This window comes from Bison bison, unplaced genomic scaffold (genome assembly GCF_000754665.1).
Source record: "Bison bison bison isolate TAMUID 2011002044 unplaced genomic scaffold, Bison_UMD1.0 scf7180017864242, whole genome shotgun sequence".
NCBI classification, from domain to species: domain Eukaryota; kingdom Metazoa; phylum Chordata; class Mammalia; order Artiodactyla; family Bovidae; genus Bison; species Bison bison.
The window spans coordinates 281,778-301,277 of record NW_011494814.1 but is presented as its reverse complement, the minus strand read 5'-3'; the positions used below and the strand labels follow the sequence as shown (position 1 = coordinate 301,277).

General features: G+C 39.4%; 1 protein-coding gene across 1 annotated transcript in view; it reads left to right on the top strand.

The window, feature by feature from the left end:
• Positions 1–19,500, top strand: part of NPAS3 (neuronal PAS domain protein 3) — a 940,521-nt gene that overhangs the window by 659,987 nt on the left and 261,034 nt on the right. The window contains exon 6 of the mRNA XM_010847026.1: positions 12,967–13,056. Within this exon, the coding sequence (XP_010845328.1) occupies positions 12,967–13,056 (90 nt within the window). The remainder of the gene's footprint in view (positions 1–12,966; positions 13,057–19,500) is intronic.

The window sequence follows — 19,500 nt, the reverse complement described above, 5'->3', positions numbered from 1 at the left end:
AACATCTCTTGCACTAAATGATGAATGCAGAATCCAAACCAAAAGATTGAAACATGTGAAATGTCATGTATGAAACGAGATGCCAGTCCAGGTTCAATGCACGATGCTGGATGCTTGGGGCTGGTGCACTGGGACGACCCAGAGGGATGGTATGGGGAGGGAGGAGGGAGGAGGGTTAAAAAAAATTTTAAAAAATAATAATAATAAATAAAAGCTCATTCGTCATAAAAAAAAATAATAAAGATGTTTTCCAATGTAAAAAAAAAAAAAGGTGAAGAGATAAATAAAAGGAAATAAGAGAGCAGAGGAAAAACTGTAAAGGGAGCTGAAATAAAAAGAAGTGGATTCAAAGTCATTGATCCCAAACCTGAACACTGGTTTCCAGGATAATGACAGGTAACTTTTTACAGCCTTACTTTTTTCAGGCTACTGGAGGTTGGTGCTTACTTACACTCTAAGTTATGTTTAAGGAAGAGTTGTAATGAGGATTCATTTTTTTTTCTTAAATTGTTAGGAAGTTTTTCATTAAAAGTTATTTCTGCAAGCTTATGTAATGGGATGTGGTAGATACACATAGAAATGTCCTAACTGGAAAGTGGCTCATATTATAGTCTTGGGATTCTAGACAGCTAAGAAAAATAGCATCCTAGTAATGAAAATAATACTTGTTCACGTGCCCAGCCTTAAAAGAAACCAGGCAGAGGGCCAAGTGAAAAATCAGACTTGAAATTTAATTGATACACTTGTTGCACTGTGGTTGGCACTTTAGGTGCCTTTGACATAGAAGGTTGAGAAAGACTACGTAAGAGGTGACAGTTGTGGCTGAAGATACTATAGGGCTGTATGGTTGCAGCCACTATAAATTCTGTAGACTAAATAGAATTTTAATAAGTCCAATAGTCATTGAGAGGTAGACTGTCATTCATCAAATGCATTGAATGGTGGAATATATGCATTTTCAAATTATTTTTGTTCTAACCTATCTTTAGCTATTTAAGTCAAAAATGTGAGTAAATGGATCATTGTGCACATTAGAATTAGACTGAGACTATTGATTCAAGGTTTCTAGTGAATGAATTATCAATATGGCCAACTGCAAATTTCTTTTGGAATTGCTGCAAATTGGCACATCAGTGCCTTTGACTAGATCATGCATAACGTAGGTTATTGTTACAGTGAATCCCTGCAGGATGTATAACATTATGGCTATTACATAACTTCAATAAAGCACATGGCCCTGAGTCACTGAAAACACTTTGTCCAGTGATTCCTCAGGTGTGTGAGTTGATACAGCCTCTACAGCTAAAGTAGATAAGTGGTGTTCTGTAGCCACCCATGGCAAATAGCCCCAGACAAGATCCACAGTCACTTAGACCTGCCTAGCAGGCTGATGCTGTGTGCTGCTTAGGAAAAAGCAGACCAGCAAAGTCTGCCTCTCTTTGACAGGTGTCTAGGATGTCAGTTACTGGCCTCCAACTTCACTAAGCAACCTAAGAAGGGGATGATCCTGGGCGATGATAGCATTCCAGAATGGGGTGGGGTGGGGTAGGGGTTGGGGAGGAAGGAAAATAATGTCTGGGCCAAAACTTCTTACATTTCCTTTTGCCCTGGGAAATTTATAGGGTGTGTGTGTGTGTATATATATATGTTTGTGTGTGTGTGTGTGTGTGTGTGTGTGTATATATATGTTTATATGTATATATATATATATATATGCATTTTTATTTCCATGAAGCAATCCAGCCCTGTTTGGTAACTATAACAGCGTATTTGAGCACCTTTAGAGCTATCAGGATAGCCAAGTAAGTGTCTAGGCATCTCAAATTTATATAACAGTCTTTTCCTGAAAAAATTGACCATTTATTGACAATTCATGTATTGCATCTAATTTTCTCTTTAACACTCATGATGAATACACTAGTAAAAGCTTCAAGACAAAACAGAATCATATCTTTTGAATATTTTTTAAACAAAGTTGGGCTTGCATTTTAAAGGGAAAAACTCACAGTGATTATTTGACTTATCTAATAGTGAAAACAAGAAAATAGTTGGGTCTGTCCTTTTTGCTGCCTCTGAGGTGGGTCAGAAAGGCAGAGATGGTAAGCCCGGTCGTTTCCACAGTTTCATCCTTCACCTTCTTCAAATCACTGTACCATGTCTGATTTCACATTCAAGCTAGTCACTTTAGGTTTTCTCTTTGCATTTCCATTAGCTATACTTCTCTACAGACAACTTCAGTCCCACGATGCCTATTAAATCTCACTGAGATCTTGGGTAAAGCATCTTTTGATCCTGGAAATTCAAGTAATAAATTAGCCAGTTACTTTTCAGTGATGGCACTGAATTCTCTTCTAGTCACGATAGTCATTGAAGGAGATTGGAAAGAGGAAGAAAACTCCAATCTCAGTCTTCATGAAAAAAATTTCACTTTGGAAAGTCAGAGGAAACATGCCAGAATTTAATTTTCTTCTTTAGTAATGTCTTTATCCCCCAAAATTACAGACACCAAAAAGTTCACACTCCAGCCCAGTCCTTTCATCCTGTTTCTGAATTGGACCACAGTAGAAGCCAAGATATGTAGCCGAGTACCACTGCTTTTAATAGTATGAATTTGGTCTGAATGCACACCTAGCAAATTTAGTGCTGGCAAATTTCACACTCAGTTGTTTTGCTTTGAAGGATATCATCTAGAGATTCTCTGAAGGAGATTTCATATGACATTAGTTGTTACGCTTTGGACATATGCAAATATGTTAGCAAACAACAGAAATCTACAGCCCCTTTTGCTTCGTGTGTGTTAAGTAAGCATGTGGGGATAAATGCAGCAGCATTTCCTTAGACCTCTGAACAGGATGAGAGCTCTGTGGACAAGGGTGTAGGCTGGTCTTTCTCACTCAGACCCACTGGCCGACTGTGAAATGAAAAGAGAAGGTCGGCAAAGCAGCCGAAAGCTGTAGCAGGTGGTACACCAAGTTGTTTATCCCAAGATTATTCAGGACCAGGTTTCTAATTCTATCAGAGTAATTGATTTTCCCATAAATGTGCATCTCTACCTTCTATGGAGCTAAGGCAATGAAGTCGTGTAGCCCTCTAAGCATTTAAAATGTACAGAAAACCAATATAAAGGTATCAATGTTGTAAATAGAAGATACGGAATAGGTGCAATTACTTGAAAAGATCTCCAAAACAATCCTAATAAGCATTGTCGATTTCTGGGACTAAATGCTACCATTAGCAGTCCATCATATTTATGGCTTTATGTGGATCTAGTGAAAATTAATTATTAATTACATGAGTGATATATGAAATAAAGAGCAGAGACTCTAGTTATAGTGATTTCCTGAAGTTAACACTGAGGACTTTCAGGGCCCAACCATTTTCCCCGAATGTCTAAACTACTATCCTAGTTCAGGTTACCATAACAAAATACCATAGAGTGGGTGGCTTAGATAACAGAAATTTATTTTCTTATGGTTCTGGAGTCAAAAAGGTCCAAGATCAAGGTGCTAGCATGGTCGGATTCTGGTGAGGACTCTACTCCTGACTTGCAGATGGCCGCCTTCTGACTGTGTGCGCTCAGGGCCTTTTCTAGGTGCATGCGTATGGGGACTGTTCTCTCTCTCTCTCATAAGACTACCAGTCCTATCGGATTAGGACCCATATGACCTCATTTAACCTTAATTACCTCTTAAAAAAACCCAGTCCCCAAATATGGTCACATTGGAATTTAGGGCTTCAACATGTGACTGAATTTGGGAGGAGGCGTGTAATCCAGTTAATCCATGGTGACCATATTTGTCACAGTTAAGCTCTTTTCATTACAGATTTTTTAATACCCTTTCCTTAGAGAGATCAATAGTGTTTCCTAAAATGAAACTCATATGTGAATGCAACAGCTAAATATCTGAGGTCTCTAAATGGGTCTTTTAATATGCTCAAGTTGTTATAGGTTTCTTCAATCTTTGTTACTACCTCTGACACAGACTCCTTACCTAAAGGAATACATGTACAAAGTTTTTGTTTTTTATTTTGAAAATCCTGTTCTTTAAAGTTACCCAGTGTCCAGTAAGCAGTCCAGTTCATGTAATAATCAGCCATAACAGAAACACCAATATGGGTCTACCTTCCATCTTCAAGGATGTATCATTTAAGCAAACACGACTGGAAAATAAATTTCTATAAAGTCAATCTTATTTTCACACTAACTTCTATTTAAAATAGTATGTGTATGTGTATATATATACATATATATATATGTATATATAACCAGAGAGAGAAAGGAAAAAATTCTTAGTCTAAATGGAAACTTTGGAACCAGAAATGGGGTGAGTGTGCTGGCACGCTCCATGACTTGCTACTGTGTGTTCTCAAGTCCCATCCTGGCAGTAGCCTGTTAAGAGGTGTAGATCTAGCAATTATTGATTAACTGGGGTCCCTTCTTTATTTCTAGGCATTAGCCTCTTCCTGTAAGTCATGAGAATTTCCTTGAGGTCTATAGTCTCTAGTTTGTTCAGTTCAGTCACTCAGTCGGGTCCAGCTCTTTGCGACCCCATGAACTGCAGCACGACAGGCTTCCCTGTCCATCACCAACTCCCAGAGCTTGCTCAAGCTCATGTCCATCGAGTCGGTGATGCCATCCAACCATCTCATCCTCTGTCGTCCCCTTCTCCTGCCTTCAATCTTTCTCAGCATTAGGGTCTTTTCCAACGAGTAAGTTCTTCACATCAGGTGGCCAAAGTGTGGGAGCTTCAGCATCAGTCCTTCCAACGAATATTCAAGACTGGTTTTCTCTTGAATGGACATTTACAAATTCTAGGAAGATAATCATGTGAGCTATTGGTTATGTTAATTAACCAGGTAAGAGGAATCCTTTTACAATGTATATGTATATCCAATCATCACAATACATGCTTTAAATATTTTGCAATTTCATGTGTCAATTATGGCTCAGCAAAGCTTTAAAAATGCAAATTCCATCAATCCATGCCTTTTCCAACCCATAAACAGGATATTAGAGGTGTGAAGATTGGTAATATCAGACAAGAGTCCCCACCATGTATGGAGAGTGTCCTAAGTCACTTTGCCTTGTGAGTTTTTGTTTTATAAAGTGAATTCCCACTTTTCTCATTTTCTTCATCTTGGATCCCATAGATGAATTTTGTTTAAGAAAGTAACTCTTGAGTTGCTCTTTGTTCAGCTAGTATAGGCCTGGTGCGTAGGAAGCCCTCAACAGGTGTTTTCTGAATGCATAACACTGAAGCAGTAGGGACATGACAACCACTTATGTGGAAAGAAATACTAGAGGAAGCATAGACTCCTAGCAACTGTGATGGGTGTGAAACAAGTAAAATCCCCAGCAGGTATCCCAGTGGCAGGAGGAAAAGGAGGTTCCTCTCTTCCTACACCTACCACATTTTCTTGTGTGACATTGGGCCGTGTACTTGATTTCCCTGAGATGCGTTTCCTTATCTGTAATATAGGATTAAATAATGCCCAGGTCAAAATTTGTTCTAAATAATTTCCCTAACAAGTGTTAGTTTCTTTCCATTCCCTCTTCTCTAAGGTGAATATTTGAGTGAACTGAGCATTGTTTAAAGCATCTAGCTGCTCAGATGGTAAAGAATCTGCCTGCAGTGCAGGAGACCCAGGTTCGATCCCTGGGTTGAGAAGATTACCTGGAGAAAGAAACAGCACCCCATTCCAGTATCCTTGCCTAGATAATTCTGTGGACAGAGGAGCCAGGCGGGCTACAAAGATACAACTGAGTGACTAACACTCACTTTTTTTCCTAATATGTGATGATAATATATATGATTTATAGTAGTATGTGTGTGTGCACTTAGTCACTCAGTCATGTCCAACTTTTTGAAACCCCATGAATTGTAGCCCACCAGGCTCTCTTGTCCATGGGATTTCCCAGGCAAGAATACTGGAGTGGGTAGCCATTCCCTTATCCAGGGTGTCGTCCTCACCCAGGGATCAAACCCAGTCTCCTGCATTGCAGGTGGATTCTTTCCTGTCTTAGCCACCAGGGAAGCCCATATAGTAGTATATTTCATATATACTGCTGTATATCATATATGTGAGAGTGTTATGACCATTCCCTAGAGTCGCCTGTGATCTACAGGATGCCCAGTGAACAATTATTCGGTTCTGTTCTTTTTTTGTGTGCTCTTTTGTATAACACAGACAATCTGAACGACACCTGGAGCCAAGCTTCATGTGTAGCCAAAGCAAAGCAGTGGCATTGTTAGACCTTTCAGGACCAGTACAACGGAGTGCTTATGTTACCCTGCTGACCTGGGAACTCCTCCCTTAATTTGAAAGAGAATTCTGAATTCAAGAAAAAAGATGCACAATAAGGAATTACCTCCTAGGTTCTGAAGAGCCTATGTTTCAGTAAACTAATGCACCACATGCAAGATAGGTGATGTTTTAATGTTCCAGTGAATATGTGTGCCTTAGGATAATTAGTGGGAGTCCTCTCCCTGAGGCAGAAGGAGCTTGTGAGCAGCACATGGTCACTTCTGCCTCAGGTAGAGTCCCGGTCCCCTGGGACAAGCCACAGATAATGTGAGGTCTGCATGTTGTCCCCCGTGGCTCAGAGACACCGGCACACGTGCCTGAACCAAATGCCACACCCTGTCTTTATAGCAGAGCCTGCTGTCCATTTGGCTGGATGTTCAAATCAAGACATTCACCTCCCTCAAGGCTGGATGTAAGGCTTGAACTAGCATCCCAGAGAAAAAAAGGTCAGCACTTTGATACACAGCTTCCATGAAATGGAATTTTAATGAGCAGAAGCAAAACCTGATCTCCTTGCTCAGAAAGCCGATGTCTTTGTTCTTTTCATGTCATAACATTTCACTAGCTCAACATCTCCCCTTTTATTCTGGTACTTCTCCTCTAAGAACTGAAGAGAGGCCGCCTGTGTCTCTTGGCAGTGTTTTCTCACCTAAGATGTCTGGATTTGTGTGTTTAAGGAAACTCTTAGGAAAGATGTCTTGCGGTGTCAAGGTTTGTTGTTCTGGAGTTCTGTTTTAGAGGGAAAATAGTCAAATTTCACCAAATTAATCCAATTCGCTGTTGTGATTGGGGAACATGTGGCTTTGGGTACGTGATCATCATATAAAGCTCTTCTATCATCCTTCACATTATTGACTCATTGCCGGTGGGGGCACAAAGGAAAAGATGCAGGAGCCAGAAAGCGCAGAGAGATTTCTGAGAGTTAAAATAAAAATCCACACCTTTGATGTGTGCTTTTCTCCACTTCGAGAAAATATACTTAAGAGTCTTTCTAAAAATAAGGCTTTTGTTTCCACAGCACTTGATGGTTAAAACTCAGATTGCAAAGGCAAAATTTGGGGAACTTTGTCTTCCCCATAAACAGATACATGTGGGCGCTTCTGGACATCATCCCGGGCTCTCCTCGAGGTTGCCGGGAGTCTGCATGCGTGTGCGTGAACAGTCCAGTATCAGCTCCTGAGTGCAGTCAGAGGGCAGCATGGTGCTTTAATGAGCTCGATCAAAGTGTTATTGTGTCCAAAGGCCAAAAAATGTAAGAAACACTTCTAACTCTTTTATCTGCTGCCAAAACAGAGTGGAAAGAGAAGCAGTGGAGCCCCGTCCTCAGTCTCCAGACCGTGCTTCTTTTGTGCTTCTTCACTCTTTCACGATGATGGAGATGTGGTTTAAGAGCAGACTCGCGTACTCCCGGCGCTCACCCATTGCTCAGGTCGCAGAAGTAATTTTCTCACACAGCCTCTCCTTGTTAACAGCAGAGTCATCGTAGGAGTTGTAAAACGCTACAGCCAGTCTCTACTGGCTGGCAAGCTTTGTGCCCACGTTCATGTTCTGCTCTTGTCCTAACAGAATTATATCAGAACAGTGAAAAATGCTGGGTTTGGAGGGAACGCTGTGTGTCCGAGACCGTACTTTATCACGGGTGGGTTAACCAAAGCCTGAAGTAGAAGAACATCACAGATGCACGGCGCATCGGACATGAAGCACATGCTTGCATTTAAATCACGTATATCTTACTTTTTTACTGATGTAATTGTGAAATATGTTCTTTTTGCATTCATAATTAGGGGGTGGAACAGATGGTGAAGGCTTAGTTTAAAATAATCTGTCATCAAAATAACCTAGCCTACTGGTAATTCTTCACTCTAACTGGAGATAGGTCATAGGGAAAGAGTTCGGGGTGATTTTTTTTTTCCTCTTCTACATTGGAATGTTGTAGAAAGAACCACTCATTTCAGAGTAGTCTTGTACGTGAGAATTGCCTCTGTAAGGGCACTGTAGTAAGATTTCACTCTGAAATTTGGTTGCAGGGAAATATGCAGGGGATAAAAAAAGAAAGCAGACACAAAACAACTTTGACAAATATAAATCCATTTAGCACAATGCATTAAACATTAGTATACCTTCAATCATGAAGCTATAGTTAGTTTTATACCCTGCAAGGAAATAGCCTCATCATTTGACAAATACTGTTAGAGGCACTCGGCTTTTGGGGTTAAGAAACTGCGCCTTACACTTTATATGTTACTCTGATGTCAGGGGATATAAATTATAATTACAGGCATTATTATTCAGAGACGCTGTGGCTCCTGACTTGTGTATCCAAGCCTCGCTGCAGCATGCGTACCTCATAGACTTACTGGGATGTGACAAAGGAAATCTCTCATCAGCCCTGTCGAGATGCCTAAGAACTGGTTTTAGTAGTAAGAAAACTGTCTTGATGAATCAGATACTTGCATGCCTTGAAAACGTCTGTTTTACTGTTTCTTCTAAGATTTTGTTCTCCATCTGCTTTGAGGAAAGCAGATAGATTTCAGCGTGGCTTTGTAATAAATCTTCTCAAGGAGGAACTAGCATTAACATTTGTGTTGGTTCTTTTTCATCTTAATCCAACCTTAGTTAATAATCAGAAAATTCTACATACTGAGTAAGAAGATGTAATTAACCCCTTGACCCCAGAATCTTAATTGGCGCCTGTTGAAAACAGTGGGCAGTTTAAAAAAAAAAATTAAAAGGTAGCCTGCAGTGATTGAAACAGCTCTATATAGTAGCTTTCTTGATTCAAAATTTTTGAAATTTCCACTGAACTTGCAGATTAATCATATCTGGTTCCCAAGACTAATTGAATGTTTCCTCCTTCCTCCCACCCTTTAAAATTAAGACATCCACATTAAACCAATATTGATGCTACTCTTAAAACTTTTCTAAGCAGCAAAATACAGCTAACTATAGACAGGGATGACCCTGAAGCAGAGGGTAATGGCCATGTGAAAACGGACCTTGCCAACCTGCTGACACCGGGTTTCATATCCCATTCTTTATTTGAAATATAATTACACCCGAGTTATTAATTTTATCTCATACTATAGATACAGTTGACTCAGATGATAGGCATGAAAGTGAAAAATATGGTTAACTAACCTGTTTTGTTTACCTCTGTAGTGGCAAACAACTAATCTGACTAGTTGTTTCCCCCCAACCAAATTGGCTGTTATTTTTAATTGAATTGACTGGATGCTTTGTGTCATGTAGACATAGCCTCATTTTAATCTCACCAGGAAATTGGAACATGTGTCGAAGCCTCTGTTTTTGCCAAACAAAACTGGCCAGTTCTTAGATCGCCGCTGCTTAATAGCATCAGATGTTTAGCCTCCAGATATTCCTTTTCCCTGCCACGGTGCCCAAACCTCCTTTAGTATTTTAGCAAGTATATTGAGATAGGAACCTACTTTAAAAAAACATAATCCCTTTCAGTGAGAAAGCAAAGGATGTGTGTCAGTGACAAATGAATAGCACTGAGTATTTTGGAAGACCATGAAAGGATCCAGTCTAACTCTGATCTTCCGAATGTCAGGAGATATCCCAGACTATGTGAGACATCTGTGGCATCAGAATCTGCAAATAATCTAACAGCTCCATAAACAGAACTCTTGGAGGAAATAACTGCCCTTCCTCTTAGTCATTCTAATGTGTGTGATGTGAGGGAAAGAGCTTTGGGCTTGGAGCTAGAACTGGATTTCCTAAGTCTTATTTGAGCAGTTGTTAGATGCTGGCTAAAAATAAGTAAGATGTCTCCCTGCTGTTAAGAAATTCAGTCTCTTTTGGAGTTGGATAATTCTTCTAGGGTGATGGGGCTTCCCAGATGGTGCTAGTGGGTGAAGAATCCACCTAATAATGCAGGAGACACAGGAGACGCGGGTTTGATCCCTGGGTTGGGAAGATCCCCTGGAGAAGGAAATGGCAACCCACTCCAGTATTCTTGCCTGGAGAATCCCATGGACAGAGGAGCTTAGCAAAATACAGTGCAGAGGCTGCAGAGAGTCGGACACAACTCAGCACGCATGTGTGCGCATGTGCACCTGCACACGCGCGCGCGCGCGCACACACACACACACACACACACACACACACACACACACACCCAGGATGATACAATGTCATCAATGCTTTGTTAATACTATGGGAAATGGTGTATTTAATCCTGGCTCTACCCCTAGCTGACTGTGGTCTTACCCAGCCGCTTAACCTGTCTGTGCCAGGTTTTCCTCACCTGAAAAGTGAGAGTTTAGACTACAAGGGGTCATCTCTGTGCCATTAATCCTTTCCTCTGCTCTCATTCTTTTGATTGTCACTGGTTCCCACAGAAGGTATCTTCTGTCTCTCTGTGTGTCCCACTGATGTGACAGGGGCATTTTAGGGTTTGAGAAAATGGCTTACACAACTCCCTGTGATTATATTCTAGACCACGGCTCTTAGGTTGAATAGAAAAAACCTAATTTGGCCCTTCTCTCCCTGGAGAAGGTCAAAAGCGGCAGTCCTAATCCTCATGAATCATCCTTAGGAGACACCTGGCTTGAGGTGAAGATGTTGAGATGCTCCCCAAACTTCTACAAAGGAAACATCCATTTTTGCACTTTTGGTTCAAAGTAAGCTTCCGCTGTATCATACTGGAAGCTTGAAAGTTTGGCTCTCACGAGGCTCGAGAAGGCTTGGAAGTTTTGTCAAAGATCAGGAGTCCAGTTCTCTTAGACGTTGTTTTGTTTTCTGTCCCCTAGATGCTTCCAGGGAGATATTACAGAGCAAAGGTGACCTCTTGGGGAAGTGACTTATGAATTCTTTTTGTCATTCCACTCCCCATTCATCTCCTCTAAATGGTAGGATTCTATGATTGGAACAAATCATTCAAGAACAAGGAATGATTTTAAGAAGTTATAGGCTGCCTCAATACAAATATGTTAATTTCAGAAATGCTATCCAATTTATCTTTTCATTAATGTCCTTGTATCAAGTAGAAAATCTGTATTTTTAGTGGAAGTCAAGGCAGTATGATTGAATCTGACAATCTGAGTTTGAATCCTAACTTCATCATTTACTAAGGTCAGGCGTGTTGGCTAACTTCACTAAGCCTCAATTTCCTTGTATGTAAAATGTGGATAATAACATAATTACTTCAAATGCTACTTGTAAAAATTAAAAGAGACAATGCCACCTACTTAGTATATAATAAATGTGAGCTATTATTATTGTACTGTCTTGACCAGAATCTTGTCTATTATGTAATTTGGTTTTATGTGGTGCAGTACAATGTGACTTTTGAATCGAATTTTTGGATTCTTTTTAGAACCCACTTGTTTTCACCCAATTGTTTTCAGAGGAGGAGGTTGGGTACTTCTCATAGTTTCTGATCAGTGGGGCGGTGAAAAGGAATCAGCAAGCATGGAATCAAATTTCATATACACACACATATTCCCATAATGATATATACACATATTTATATACATATATTCAATATATACATATAAAATTCCAAAAAAGTTCAGTATTTTAAGAGACTGAAATTATCACTGAGATTTAAGGCCGTGTATTTTTCTACCTGAATTTTACATGCTTCTTCCACCTTTCTGTATTTAAAAATTATGTCATTAGTTTAATGTTGCCACATACCTTGTTCCCAATGAGGATTCCCTGTATTTCCAAACTCACAGCCTTTGTAAATATCACTAATCTTTAAAACTTCTTTTCCTAGGCAAGCAGTACTTGTGCAATCCACTTGATTAAAAATAAATAAAACAAAACACAAGATGTGAGGATGATGGAACATATAAAATGCACTTGGATTGCAAGAATTTGAAACAAATTTATTCTCAATTTGAGTGATATCTTTCAGTTGGGAGTCCATGATGATTTACACCATGCATCAAACTGAAAATGCAGCCCTCTATTTGAAAAGTAGGCTAACATTTCAGGAGCTGCATATAATATGCAGTATTCTTCTTTTCTCCCCCTTTTCTTCCTTTCTTTCCATTTCAGGAGTTGTAATAGAAACTAGATCTATCACAGTAAAGCTTTAATATAGAGTTTTGCAAAAGAAGGATTACAATTTATGAAGCTTCAGCCTGTAAACATTTATTCATAATATATTGACTTTTCCTATTTGTTCTAATACAATAGGCACTGGGATTGAGGAGAGAATAATCCTTTATTAATTAGCAAATTATTGACATCCATAGGAGCATAAGTGGTGATTTTACTTGTTTTTTATACAAGAACTCTTTTTTTCTCTTGTTCCATTACAGCTTTCATTCCTGTTCAGGTATTTCCTAACCGTGCTGATTTAATCTCAGTAACTACTGAATCCAAAAACATAAAGACAACATCTCAGAAAGTCAACATGGCCTGATTTTATACATATATGCAGTGCATCTTGATTAAATGACAGAGACATAAGGAATTGCCTGAAATAGGGGAAAGCTAGCTTGTGGTCTTAATTCAGACCTTTTATTTGTTCATATATAATGCGGTAGTTAAAGATCTTAGACTTCTGTTAAACATGAAGGAAAAGTGATCTTAAATTTGGTTATATGTTGCTTTGTATTAGATGCCTTATTAACGAAATCTCCATCACATATACTTACTAACCTTTCTTTTTTTTTTTTCCTGCAGTCCCTGGATGGCTTTGTATTTGCACTAAATCAAGAAGGAAAATTTTTGTACATTTCTGAAACAGTCTCCATCTACCTAGGCCTCTCACAAGTAAGTAAAACCGTTTTAGATTCTTGACCGCAATTGTGAAGGCTCCTTCAGCCTCATGCCTGTCCTTCTTCTTCAACAGATATTCTGTTTGGAGTGAATTATCCAGTTTTGTTTTTTTTTTAATGGCTCTCCCTGACTCTGCTCACAAAGTCATTGAGAAAGCTGTATGTCAGTCCAGAACGTTTGGCATCAACTTGTGCTCAAAACTTGAGTCCCCCGTCCCTACCCCCTAAGGATCATTATTAATTTATTGAGAACAAATGAAGTTTCTTCCCTTGGTTGTTTTGAACTTTGAAACCTCTGTGCTCGGTAGGAGAGGGACACACTAATGGTGCTTCCCTTGTGTCCTATTACTGGCTGTTTATGGAGGACCCTGCACTGTCCTGGGAGCTGACACAGTGACAGGGAGTCATCTGGAGTCAAGAAATGCTGAAAGAGACCATTAAAATGTGTTGTGGGGAGGAACGGTTCCTGCAAGTAGGCATTTTGCTGCCTTTGCAAATGCTTCCTTATGCAGAAAGACGATTTCATAAAATAAGATAATCTTTGGTTATTTGCCATTTAATTACCCACACGTGTCTGTCAGAGGTGAAAAGCAGGGCGGGGATGGGGGGGGAAACGGAGGCACATGGGGGCAGGGGATGAAAGCCCTAGACATGCGTTCTTGATAGTCCCCCTGGAACACAAAAATTTGACTTTTGTTCAATTCCCAGACACAGGCTGCCACTACAGAATGCCAAAATACCCTGAAGAAAAGTTTGCAGTTCCACTAATTATCCAGATGTTTTCTCCATTCAAATGCTGAACATCTGGGTATCCATGCCCATACAGGTGATTGGCTGAGGCTGACCCTTTTCATCTGGTGGTTTGGCACGAGAAAAACGCAGTTCCATGGGAGGGATTTTGTATGTATGTGATGATCTGCCAAGTTGGATAATCTACTTCTCATTCAGTTGCTCCTTTGAGCTAAAGATGGAGATGAGATCTGCCTCTCTCCTCTTAGGCAAGACTCACCCCAGACCCATTGCTTCTGAAAGTTGGCACTGCTATAAGGAGGCAGCATGGCTGGAACATTTTGGCTGTTAGTGAGTTTGCTGGGTAATAGCTAAATCAAGAAAGACATTGGGAGATAATAAAGAGAGATCGTTGGCATTTGAGGAGGGTTGGGGGAGGAGGAGAAACCCTGCCAAATTTAATTATTTACTTTTGAGACTCCAAGCCCGGGGTGGGGCGGCGGGCATTAACTCTTGCTTGAAGGATGTGCAAGCTATTGGCTGTAGTGTATCTAGCAATTCTGTTTTATGTGGACTTGAGCAAACCAAATGATAGAAACTGGGCTATTGTCAACTCAATATTAGTATTCTTGTGTCTCATGGAAATCTCTGGTTTTCTAATGGCTTTTAATAGACTTGAAGCCTTGTCTTAATCTGTTTGAGACCTAGTATTGGGAATCACCAATGTTGAAATTGGTGTGCCACCATATTAACACTGTATAGACCTGGGAAAGCCACTGTTTGTTCTGCAATGCCCGTATTCATATATTTTGTGCAGGCTATCCAACAAAGTTTAATAAGCCAGTGAAGAGGAAGGATGAATAATTAGTTTAAGCAGGTAAATGCTAATTAGGGAACTCCTGAAAAGCATCCATTATATACTAGCTCAAAACACATTTTACAGCCCTGGTTAGTGGTGTAATCCAAATTCTGTCAAGGCAACTGCATTTTCTGTAATTGAGATGTGTATGTTTGCTTTGCATAACAGATGGCTCTGTATGCTTAGACTGATAGCTAGGAAAATAATAATTGCATTATTCTGGCCAAAAGAATATTAGCTCTTGGGTTTTGGCCATTTCAGTCAGTCCTCCTGCCAGCACAGCATATGCACATATATGGATTGGATTTTCAAGGAAATTGATGCATCTGGAATAGTGTGGCCATCTGAAATATCATCTGTTCAAGAAAAATTTGGCTTTAACCCTGTGCTGGTTTCTCCTTAAAAACAAGAGATTCCACTGCTTCTCTACTATCACATTAAGTCAATCTTTTCCTATAATCTGAGGCAAATCATTGAGGCTTCCATAGGAATAAAATAGCTACGCAGGCATGGTATGGTAGCTGGCAACTTCTGTACAGTTTTCCCCCGCCTCTGCATGGGATGGGTTATAAAGTAAGTGTGCATCAATAGTCAGTGTCTCGGCTCACCCGAGGGCAGATGCTGGCCACCGTGGGCTGTGGCCCTGTGTGGAAGTTGTGTTTTGTGTCACCCCAAAGAGTCCAATGTGCAGCTAGACAAACGTGGTGTGGACAGAAGTCTTCATTTGAGGGCATTATGCAACTGAAATGATGAAGGGTAGATCACTCCTAAGTGATTTTTGCGTATACCAATGCGCATATTTGGAGTTCAAAACAAATTTAGAATTCCAGAAGTTAGTTCTGGGTTAACATGGAAATAATCTGATAAGAGCATAGTGTGTTTTTAAATGCCCAAAGAATAAGGGGGACACTCTGTGCTAAAACTTTGGGAAAGATTTTCCAATCCAATTAATGTTCTCAGTCCTAAAAGAGTAATTGGGTTTCCTGAGACATAACCCTTCCCAAGTTTCTTTCATGCCCTCTTTCAGTTGCAGAGTATGGAGTGCTCACAGGCGACATCCAATGTAAAGTGTATTAAAAGTTATTCAATTAAGTACATCCTTAATCTTTTAAACACACACACACACCCTTAATTAAATGCAAACCACTCTGTTCATATCCTACAACTTTGACTCAGTGATTTTTCCATCAAATTCTTGACAGTGATAAGGAATCTATATAGTTATGTTCCCTCCTTTCTTTTTTAAGCAGTATTATTAAATCAAGACAGTGTGTATCATCAGGTCTGTACCCAGTGAACCTGCTGAGGAATATTGTGAACATGTCAGTTTGTTAGTGCATAGCTGTGTCTGCATTTATAACTCTCAAGACGTATCTTCCTCGGTTTTATTTTCTTTGAACATGTAAATAAATATGGTGGCTTTAAAATGGCTTATGTTCTCAAGAAAGAATTAGGATTCTTTTTTGGCTCATGAGAGAACTAAGCAGAGAAACTTCTAGCAAGCTCAGTTGTGTAGCATGAATATAGATACAGCCAGAGCAGGTTTTTCTCCCCCACTCCATTGAGGGTAACTCCAGGTGTCCAGGATGTGTGTTTGCCACTTACTGCCTTTAGGGTGTTTTCATATCGTCTTGATGATGGGAATGAAGTGATCTATGCTACGATGATGTCCAAACATCTTCAGCAGACCTTTGACTTTGCCAGAGATAATCATTTAATTTAACCAAGATATGGTTTCAGGTTGTAGAAAATGCATTGTTGACTTGCATCCCTAGGTGTAAAGATTCCCAGGTACTCACTACTCAGCATTACCTTAAAGGAAGATCCCCAGATATCGTTGCTGAGTTTGGCTTGCATGGAGATTAAATGACTTCTTATGCCTGCTGATGGTGTCTGGAGCTGCTAAAGACAATTCTGCTCCTTACGTAAAATGGAATAGGCAAAAGTAAAAGCAAAGAAAGAAAACAGAGTCATTTCCCTAATACTGAAAATGCAGCAGTGATGGGTAGCCCACTTTTATGGAACCTCTTCCAACATGTAAGGGGCTTAATCACCAAAGAATCCAAAAGACTTTATATGATAAATAAAAAGCATTTCTACTTCAATATAGGAGTGGAAATTAAAGTTTACAGAAATATTTATTTGTTGATTTAAACCCTCCTCTTCTAAAAAAGAAATAGCTTACATAAACATATACAATAAAAAGTAGTGGCAAAATAGAACTAGGGTCTAGGGAAAAGAAAGATAAACATAAGTAATCTGTTACTGCATAGTAAGAGAACAGAATAAAAGTTTATTAGAAGGGATATAAATGATCTGATAAAGTATCAAATTTACCTATGAGCTTCCTGGCAACCAAAGCAAGAAGGGAAATATAGCCAATTATAGCCAACAATCAAAAATAAGGAAGTATTACATCTTAAGGAGAAGAAAGTTTTTTGGTAACTGAAATATTAAAATAAACCTCAAATACAATTTCTGTGGGAGCTAATATGTGGATTATGACATATCAGTTTGCTTCCACTGGAATCCACATTCAGAACAAGGCTATAATGACCCATGAAACTAAGGGGAGCACACATATTACAAATCACAGAAGGAAGCAGAAGATACTGCTCCCCTCAGATGATTTTGAGAATGATGTTCTGACATCCAGTACTTACAATGGCATTGACTAGCTTGATGTTTTATGTGCTTTTAAATCAGCTTTTCTTAATCCATATTCAAATACTGCATTTTCTTTTAAATGTTGATGAGAAAGTCAAAAATTTATTTGCCAGAGGCAGAGGACTTGGGTCTCAGTTAACCAAAGGATAAAAGTGGACCCTTCTGAAAACATTTTATCCTGAAAATGGGTTAAAAGATGATGATTCTGATGCACTTATGCCAGAAAAATGTTTTCAACTTAACAGAATTCTGTTTAAAGCATAATGGGTCCTAGAGCAGATGGGAAGTTAACAGATATTTCCACTGTGATATCATAAGGAAATATACTATAACCAGCTAAGCCCTCTCTTAAAATATACTCTTATCACCTGCCCATGGCCTCCAATGCCCAGCTTGCAGATGAGTCATTTTTTTTCTTCTCACCATATCCCCATTCTGGCAGAAGATACCTCCGTGCCATTGCAAGCCAGCTAGAAGGAAGCTGCAAACAAGGTTATGCATTGGCTTGGTTCAAGGCAGCTTGCTGAAAGAGGTAGGGTGGCTACAGCTGTAAGAGCTAATGGAGGTGGAAGGAAAAAGGTATAGATGGTCATTTAAAATTTTGTCTTTTTTTTTTAAGCCATGCAGATATATTTACCATAAACTGCTTTCCCATCCTGTTGTTCATCTCCATATTTTAGGTTTCTCTGCGTTTGTTATATAGAATGGCAAATGAAATTACAGCCCTAGCATACGAGTACAAGGTCAAATAAATGACAGAGCTCAGTCTATTTGTGAAGCTATTCTGAAAGGGAACCATGGTGCCAAATGTGGTTTATTTGAATAATAAAGAAGAATTAGATTCCCCTGATAACTTGGCTGAGGGCCAATAAATCACTGGAGGTTAAAGATGCTTTGCGATCGCCATGTCTTTCTTTTGCTTTTCCGAAGTGCAAGCCTCAACTCTCCCATTCTGTGTTTTTCAATACAAATCACTTGAGGTTAGTATGTGGTTAATATTCTCACTTCCATGCTTATAAAAGATTATATATATATATACACACACACACACACATATATATATACACACACACATATATTTCTTTAGCAGGGTGAAAAAAAGAAGACATTAGCTTACACATTATTACTCTTGTTAGGCATCATCACGTCCTAGATAGGTAGACTATAAAGGCAAAACAGGTGTTCTTTCAACACAGCAGAGGCCTTATAATAATGGAGCCAAGTGTTAGCACTTTTTCAATCTGTGTGTGAAATTGATGCAACGCTAGGATAACCAGTGTTCCTTCAATCAACAAATACAACTCTCCAAATATTTCTTGGTGCCCCCTTTTAAAGTCAGTCAAGTAAAATAATAATAATAATAAAGTCAGTCAAGTAGGCATATCTTAATTTAAAAAAAAAGATACATAATTTTCTACAGCTTGTGGTTTGTCATTTTTGTTGGTTTTTAACCTCGGTAAGTCTGCATTTTTCTCCTGTACTAATCGTAAAAAGTTCATCACTTCTTGTGCAACAAAGAGAAATGCCCTTTTGAATGTGGAAGCTCAGAGGGTTTAGAGACTATTGAGAAAATATAAGTATCAAAATAATTCAGAAACAGGACAAGGCGCAGTGGCACATTATCAATTTACAACATTTAAATTGATAAATGCTTGGTAGTGAAGGCCTACAAGGGCACTTTGAAAAGCAAATAGCGACCTGGTGAAGAAATTGATTTCCCCCCCTGAAAATGACTGCATGATGCATCATTTGACTGCATGCTGTCCGAGTGCTTGACAGAGATAATCTCAGCAATCCCACGGGCGACCTTATCGTTCTCACCAGGGCAACTTTGTCTACGTTCTGACTTTGTGCATGTCAAGGTTCCTCCCGGCAGGATCCTTGGGGGAAAAAGTTCCTCTGTTCGATCCAGATATTGAACTGCTCGCTCTTCCCCATTTTCCTCTCCCGCCCCCCTGCACCCTCCCAAATAGGCAAACACGCCTCTTTATTTCATCCATAATTATTAATGAGCTGGGCAGAAGACCACAGCAGCTCTGCTCACCGGATCTTTGTGGAAACCCTTATTACCATTTAGTTCACAGAGTTCTAGGTGATAACCTGTATTAGCAGGGATCATATTATCAGAAAGGGTAGAAAAATTCCCTCCTGTTCTTCTATAGTATATGGCAGTTCTTAGCAAAA